The sequence below is a fragment of the Sinocyclocheilus grahami genome, unplaced genomic scaffold (assembly GCF_001515645.1).
Source record: "Sinocyclocheilus grahami isolate Dianchi unplaced genomic scaffold, SAMN03320097.WGS_v1.1 scaffold1526.1, whole genome shotgun sequence".
NCBI classification, from domain to species: Eukaryota; Metazoa; Chordata; class Actinopteri; order Cypriniformes; family Cyprinidae; genus Sinocyclocheilus; species Sinocyclocheilus grahami.
Genome location: NW_015506705.1, coordinates 104,133 through 112,665, shown reverse-complemented (window position 1 = coordinate 112,665; position 8,533 = coordinate 104,133). Strand labels below are relative to the sequence as shown.

Genomic DNA, 8,533 nt, shown 5'->3' with positions numbered 1-8,533 from the left:
TTTATCAATGAGACAGTCACAAGCCTCCCGGTTTTCATTCAAAATATCTTAAAGGGGTGGTTGACTGTTTTTTTTCTAGGCTTCATTGTGTTTATAGGGTGCAGTCTAAGATGTGTTAATGCTTCGTTTTTAAAAAAATGCATTATTTCTCACATAATTGACCTTTGTTCCACACCGCTCTGTCCCTGCTCTGAGAAATGCGCTGATCTTTTCCTGCTTTTATGAAGCCCCTCCCTCTGAAATAGGTGATTGGCTCTGATTGGTTAGCTAGCCCAGTGTGTTATGATTGGCTAAACCGCCTCTAGTGTGTGTCTAAGCGTCCCGCCCCTCACCTCAGCGGCATGTGCTCTGCTTGTATTGTAAACAATGATGTCGTCTATACTGCTTATCAGTTTGAGCCCGATTGAGAAGCAGAAGATATTAGTGAAGAGGATCGTGCAGAACCTGTGCAAGCACGGCTCTTAATGGTATGTTTTTTGTTTGTTGTGGTCTCATACTTTTAGATACGCTGTTATTTGTAAATGCTACTGCTTATGTTAGCTTTTAATATACGGTTTTATCCTGATTAAAGCTTTAATACAGCACGGCAACTGCATGTTTAACGCTTCTCATAGCTAGTAGGGGTGGGAATCACCAGAGGCCTCACAATACAATATTGTCACGGTACAATATTATTGCGATATTAAATATATTGCAATTTATTACCTTTTTCCAACTTCAAATAATGTCCCCAAAGGAAAACTTTGACAACATCTGTTTTAACTAAAAGGAAACATTCCTCTGTTTATCTCACTTCAGTTTTATTGTTGCAGTGCAAAATGGGATTGTCAAGCAGACAAACTGACCAACACTTTCATGAAAACCTGTCATGAATGTTGTATGCACCTGGCAAACTCAACTATTAGTATGACCGTCTCTCTGAAGGAAATAATGCATTATTTATCGGCTTTAAGATATCGGCCAAATTTTCTTATCAGGCCGATACCGATAACAGAAAAATTAGCATTTATGGGCCGATACCGATATGGTGGCCGATATATCGTGCATCCCTAGCCGAAACGGAAACCGAAAGTTCTGGATGCACGGTATTTTGAACAGTGCAACTTGAAATTGTACTAAAGTTGTGCAGACCCTTCAGCAATTGGGGCATTTGAAAGTAAATTACTGTAAAATTTTAATTAAATTAAATAAAACACGTAGTCTTACATCTAGGGATGCACCGAAATGAAAATTCTGGGCCGAAACGGAAACCGAAAGTTCTGGATGCATTTGGCCGGAAACCGAAACCGAAAATGCTTTATTTATTTAGTCATTTAGCTGACGCTTTTGTCCAAAGCGACTTACAAATGAGGACAATAAAAGCAGTCAAAACTAACAAAAGAGCAACAATATATAAGTGCAAATGACAAGTCTCGGTTAGCCTAACACAGTACACGTAGCAAGGTGTATACACACACACACACACACACACACACACATGCATATATACACACACACACACACACACACAAAGAAAAACAAGTAGATAGACCTATATATATATACACGGTTATATTATTTAATAAATGATCATTACAAAGAAATAAAGTAATTTTGTAAGACTTTTTAAATTTAACTCAATTTTAATGATACTGAATTAAAAAAACACAAGCAATAAAATAACCACACTTTTACTCACACACATGCATATATACACACACACACACACACACAAACAAAGAAAAACAAGTAGATAGACCTATATATATATACACGGTTATATTATTTAATAAATGATCATTACAAAGAAATAAAGTAATTTTGTAAGACTTTTTAAATTTAACTCAATTTTAATGATACTGAATTTAAAAAACACAAGCAATAAAATAACCACACTTTTACTGAAAGTAACGCAATAAAACTGGACAATTTATATTAATATTGGTAACACTTTTCAATAAGGTTCATTAGTTAACTGCGTTAGTTAATGAACTAAGAGTGAACAATAGTTCTTCAGCATTTACTAATGCATTATTAAAATCAACAGTTGCGCTTGTTAACAGTTAATGTACTCTGAATTAACATGAACTAACAGTGAATAACTATTCTCATTAACATTAAGAGATTAATAAATACTGTAATGTAGTATTCATTGTTCGTTCATGATAGTTAATACATTAACTAATGGAACCTTATTGAAAAGTTACCTTAATATTAAATATCAATATATTATTTATTCACTTCTATGTAACAGAATCAGATATAAGTTGTTGTTGTTGTTTTTGACTAATCCAAATAATGTATAGTCCTAGAAAGCTATTATTATCAGAGCATATAAGCAGAGCATATAGCGTCACTGAAGGTAGCATTATTTTAGCAGCGTTGCCCAGTGCAGCTGAACTAGCCTACAGCATGTTACAGCACAGTAGCGCTACTGCGAACCGGAACAAGCAGGCCTATACTGCTTAGAAATGTCCTGTCAGCACATTATTTGAGCGGACTTTGCTCTTCCGGTGAGCATGAGCGGTACACGAGCGGAGCACACATTCATAGATCGGAATATTGAGCAAACCGCGCAGTGACGAGGAGAGTGAAACATGCGCGCTGAACACCGCCGGGCGGGGCGCGCCATATATATTATTATTATTATTATATGTAGCCTATATTTTCGGTGCATCCCTACTTGCATCCCCTCCTTGTTTACAAATCCGAAGTAAGTCCATACATCCGATGTAAACGCGGACGGGGCTTTCCTGATAACTTTCCGCGATGCCGCCCTCTTTATTTTACTAACTCACTGCATGCTGAAGGTGACCCCGCTGACCTCACCAGAAAAAACTCAACACCACCATCTAGTGGATTGTAAAGAAGCTAATTTTATTATTCTACCAAATAGTATAATAAAAGATCGATACTTGCCGTCCGTGTATCGATACAGTTTTGCCGCAGAAAATATCGCGATACTATGCTGTATCGATTTTTCCCCACCCCTACTAGCTATGTGAAAATAAGTGTATAATTGTAACCGTTAATTGCTGGAGCTGAGCTGAATGAGAGAGAGCGAGAGCAGGGGGACGCGAGGAACAGTATCAAGAACCGCTGCTTTAGAACGTTCACAAACGTGTGAATCCATTAGAATCGTTAGAAGACAGAATCGCGATTCATATGAACAGATTTTTACGTGCACCTCTAGTTTTCTCTTCCTCTTCTCTAGAGCAGTGCAGCTTGGCCTCGCCCCCTTTGGTAACTTGTAGTCCCTACCAGCTGTTTTTGTAGGCTTTAAACTGCCAGAATTTTAAAAGACGTTATCGCCAGCTTCGTAACTTTGTTTATAACAGAGAATTCTGTGCAGAATTTGAATGATTCCCACTAGATCTCACAGCAACCTTATCATTGTGCGGCGAATTCAAAGGCTTCTCACTGGGTCTCGCAGCACTGTTGCATCTGTGCAGTAACAGTGTCGCGAAATCAACTTTGGCTCCCGAGTGAAGCTGTTCTGAGCTCGAGCAAGTTTGTTTGCGTCGCGGTCCGAGCTGATAAACAGTCTGCGCTGCGCAGCTGAAACGTAGCGTGGTTTAGTTTGGCTTTCGTTTCGTTTGCCATTTGATTTTTCTCAAATGCAACAGAAATGGCAGCACTTGTGAGCTGGACAACGCGGTGCAACCACTCACAAAAAGTCGCACCAGCAGAAAAAATGGTCGCAGTCTGGAGCCCTGCACCCCTTTAAAAGTAGAGGCTCTGATCTCTATTTTGCTGTATTGCATATTCAAATATTCATACAGCTAAATATACTGGAGGCCATCAAATTTGAGTGAAAATCATCAAAATCGCTGGCGGTGGCTGGCAACTTAAAAAAATTAAATAAAAAATGCTGGCAGGGAAAGAGTTAATATCATTACACTTTATTTGCTCTTTTATTTTGTGAAACCTTACTACGTATATGGAATAACCATTTTATAAAAGCAATAAGCCCCGTGAAGCCGTGTTTTACAGTGAATTTATAACAGCTAACTCTGCTTCACGCCGGACCTAACAACGGCCCTCAGCTGTTATAAATTCACTGTAAACCACGGCTTCACGGGGCTTATTGCTTTAACTGATTAATTGCACCTGTCATTGAAATTAGGATCATATGTTGGCACAGTGAATCCTCATATTAATGTAGAATCAACATAAAAGCAGCATACTTTGAGTAATCAAAGTCTGTATCACCAGTACAGCGCAGAACTTCAATTTTATTATTTAAATGGCTAATTTTATGCTCAAATTGTAGCTTTAAACATTATATTTGAAAGCCATTCTTTTTAATGGTTATGATATGTTTGAACATTATCATGGATGTCGCTGGCTTTATTAACATGGTCCGTTGCACCAGCTGTGTGTAGGTTACAACCTAGTTTTGACACAAAGGGACATTAACTCACAGCTTGCACACTAAATGTTTTGGCCTTAAACCGTTAATTGAAACATAGCTCTACATATAACTAAATATTTACACAGTAACGGTAGGAATAAAATTGATTTAAATTTCATCAAAAGACAGATGACAGATGTTCACTGTTACACTCGTTTATGTTTTAAGTGTGAGTTTACTTTGTTAGTGGCTTATCAACACAAACCCAGTCTAAAAAGTATGCTTCTGTATGCTTGTCAAAGAAAACCATAAAATAATAATGCCACTTTCTTTGATGGGTTTTTAATGATCTCTATTGAAATAGTTTCTAAATGTCATTTGCATATACAGAATGCCTGTACCATTTAATGAGAAAGTATTGCATTTCACTGGAAACTTATTGTTACTGTTAGTTATGAGGCAAAAGAAGTTGTAGAGTCGAGGATAAACTGAAATTCACTGCGTATCGACACAACTTCTGCTGGTGGATTTGACCAGGAATTACTTTACAGAGCGTTTATTAACAAAGGGTGCAGCTGAATAAAGTACAGCGTTACAGAGCCTTCCAGTTTAAGAACTTGCGACCGGCTGGTGTGACCGGACCGTGCTGATCTCTCGGTCACTACTCTAGAAGGGTCATTATTCAGAGAAGCAGCACAGTCATGTGTTTCCAGCAGCATGGGCTCTAACCGAAGCACTTGGTTTGCTGAGAGTGTGCAGCGCCTCCAGCAGGGCTGTCTGTGTTTGGTGATGAGCTGTCGTCTGTGCAGGTGCTGCAGACTCTGGGAACAGAGACCTATCGGCCCAGCTCGGCCTCTCAGTGTGTGGCTGGCATCGCCTGTGCCGAGATCCCCGTCAATCAGTGGCCCGAGCTCATCCCTCAGCTGGTGGCCAACGTGACGGACCCCAGCAGCACAGAGCACATGAAGGAGTCCACGCTGGAGGCCATCGGATACATCTGCCAGGACATCGTGAGTCCCGTCCAGCACGCACCCGCTGCCCTGTTTCCTAGCATCTGTTTGACTGACCTTGCCAACGCTTTGACAGGACCCCGAGCACCTCCAGGACAACGCCAACCAGATCCTGACAGCCATCATCCAGGGCATGAGGAAGGAGGAGCCCAGCAACAACGTCAAGCTCGCCGCCACCAACGCGCTCCTCAACTCACTGGAGTTCACCAAAGCCAACTTCGACAAGGAGGTACTGCCGCGTCCTCGCTTATGATTACAGGGCCTCTGCAGTTCAGCCGTTCGATCTCACTCTCTCTCTCTCTCTCTGCAGACGGAGAGACACTTCATCATGCAGGTCGTGTGTGAGGCCACGCAGTGTCCAGACACCAGGGTGCGTCTCATTCCCACACACGTCTGTCAGGTGCTGCTGCAGTAGACTCGTAACGAGTGTGTGATTGTGTCCTGCTGTAGGTGAGAGTGGCTGCGTTACAGAACCTGGTGAAGATCATGTCCTTGTATTACCAGTACATGGAGACCTACATGGGCCCGGCGCTGTTTGCGGTGAGTTCCCTGATGAGAGATTCCCTCCTGACTAGAGGTCTGCTACCCGACCTGAGCCCGACGGGTCCCGAAATACTTTCAGGTTTCTGTTCGGGTTAATGTTTAATGAATAGCTTCGGGTTCGGGTCGGGCTCGGGCTTATAGCTAAACTAAAACTATATGCAGTAGCCTAGGCTCATAGACGCACGCACACATTACTGCACACGACAACGACAAAACAGCACAGAAACTTTGATTAGTAAAATAGCTTCGACAGGCTACTGACTCGCAACTTTGTTTCTCTGCAATGAGGGGGTAAAATCGCTGTTTTTGAAGTAACTAAGCCTCATTGCTTGTAGAGAGGCTCGCAGACGTAGGTTCACACACGCAACTTTCATCCCTATCTCGCTAATTCAAATAAATTATCTAATTAATTCAAATAAATGCGATCTTTTACCGCACTGCATCTCTGTGTCTGATTTAAAGCAGGCCGAATGCTAACGAGCCTTAACTGACGAAAATTACCATAAGAATTATCGTCTTGTCGTATACAACCATTCAAAAACTCTGCATAATTTATGTGAGCACTGCACTGATGTTCATAAACTTTCATAACTGGTGTTTTTTCTTTTGCCTTGTGAACTGGCCGTATTCTTTTTTTTTTCATTTATTTTTTTACTGACCGTTGCATGCAATCATGAAATACAGCATTTTTTTTTTTTATTGGCTATTCCGTGTGGAAAAAAAAAAAAAGATGTCGGGTTCGGGCTCTAAATTGAACTGTGCTGCTCGGGTCGGGCTGGGTTAGACGATCTCGAGTACGGGTCGGGTTCGGGCTTCAGTTTAAAGCCTGTGCAGACCTCTACTCCTGACCAGCTTGATCTGAGAGTCCCAGGGCTCACTCCTGAAACCGAGATGTTTGGTGTTCAGGGTGCTGCGTTTTGTGTTGGACTGAAATATTAGGCTAGAGATTCATTATCCAGATATTTTATAAGGATAGTTCACCCAAAAATGAAAACTGTCACTTATCCTCAAATAGTAGCCAAAATATGCAAAAGACATTTTGAAGAATAGTGAGAAAAACACTATGGAAGTCGGTGTGGATCAGCAACCGACATTCCTCAAAATATGACCTTTTGTCTTCAACAGAAGAAGGAAAAAACTCATACAGGTAGGGCTGGGCGATATGACCAAAAAAATTATCACGATTATAAGATCACAAATTTTTTCATATCAGTCAATATCAATAATCATCACGATAAATGTCTTTATTTTTTTCAAGTTTAAAGGCAGATTTTTGCTCCTAAGTGAAAGATAAACTGTCCGTGTGGCGTGGCTCAAATGAGAAGCGCTCTTTCATTCCGCTTTTGGCGCATAAACATTATATTGAACATTTACCAAACTCTTGTTATCGTTTTATCGAAGGAAAATTATATCACGTTATCGATTTATCTGCCAGCCCTACATACAGGTTTAGAACAGCTTGAGGGCAGTTTTCATTTCTGGGCAGACTATCGCTTTAAACCGAAGTTGACAGTGGGCTGTGTCTTTAACACATGTGATGCATGGGTCCTGGGGCCAGCTGCATAAATTTAGCCACCATGCTACGACTGTGTCTTAAGAGCTAGTTTGACAAACTAGCAGCTGCCAAGGGGTAATCAGCCTTACTCTTCCAATACAGATCACAATAGAGGCCATGAAGAGTGACATCGATGAAGTGGCCTTGCAGGGAATCGAGTTCTGGTCCAACGTCTGTGACGAGGAGATGGATCTGGCCATTGAAGCCACTGAGGTGATGCCTCCTGGTGTCCTCTCCAGTCTGCTGCTCCGCAAACGCTCTCGTTCCTGATCAGTTGTTGATGTTGTGTGTCCTCAGGCCTCTGAACAGGGCCGTCCTCCAGAGCACACCAGCAAGTTTTACGCTAAAGGAGCTCTGCAGTACCTGGTGCCCATCCTGACACAGACGCTCACCAAACAGGTAAAGCTGGTCTCAGTGGCTGCTGTAGGGTGGTTTTTGAAACTCATTTCCAGCCATACACCATGTGTGCGTGCAGAAACTCCCCTCTGGGTTAATGAGCTTATCGAACAATGTGAAGTGATCACTGGCTCTCACGCTGAGGAACAAGACCTTGATTCTCTCATTCACAAACCACAGAAACTAGTCATTTCAGACTAGTTAAAACAATTTAGCTGTTCAAACCGTGTGACTACAGAAGTTGCAGTAGTATCAGTTATTAATGAGTGACAAATCAAAGATAAGACAGAGCCAGCAAATCAAGGGGAAATTGGCCTTCAGGTGCAACAAGCAGCTTGGTGACTGTATTCTCAGTATATCACATCCACAAGGGCTTTATTGCTAATAGAAAGCTGCTTCTACATATATTTCATTATAATTTGTTAAATCCATGAACTGACTTTTCTTTAATTTACAGTACCTGAAATTTCTAGTTTAATAGTCGGTCTCGAAGGCTACGTTCAGACAGGAAGAAGTTGATTGTTTTTTTTTATTCATAAATGTGTGAACAGTACAAACCACATGGGATCTGATTGTTAGATTCTGATTTGGGCCATATGTGACCCTGGAGCACAAAACCAGTCTTAAGGGTCAGTTTTTTTAAATTGAGATTTCTACATCATCTGAAAGCTGAATAAATAAGCTTTCCATTGATGT

At 41.1% G+C, this 8,533-nt stretch overlaps 1 protein-coding gene across 1 annotated transcript in view; it reads left to right on the top strand.

Annotated features, from left to right (window-relative positions):
• LOC107570969 (importin subunit beta-1-like) overlaps positions 1-8,533 on the top strand; it is a 46,526-nt gene that overhangs the window by 4,537 nt on the left and 33,456 nt on the right. The window contains exons 4-9 of the mRNA XM_016257253.1: positions 5,143-5,343; positions 5,420-5,572; positions 5,654-5,713; positions 5,794-5,883; positions 7,544-7,654; positions 7,739-7,840. Of these exons, the coding sequence (XP_016112739.1) occupies positions 5,143-5,343; positions 5,420-5,572; positions 5,654-5,713; positions 5,794-5,883; positions 7,544-7,654; positions 7,739-7,840 (717 nt within the window). The remainder of the gene's footprint in view (positions 1-5,142; positions 5,344-5,419; positions 5,573-5,653; positions 5,714-5,793; positions 5,884-7,543; positions 7,655-7,738; positions 7,841-8,533) is intronic.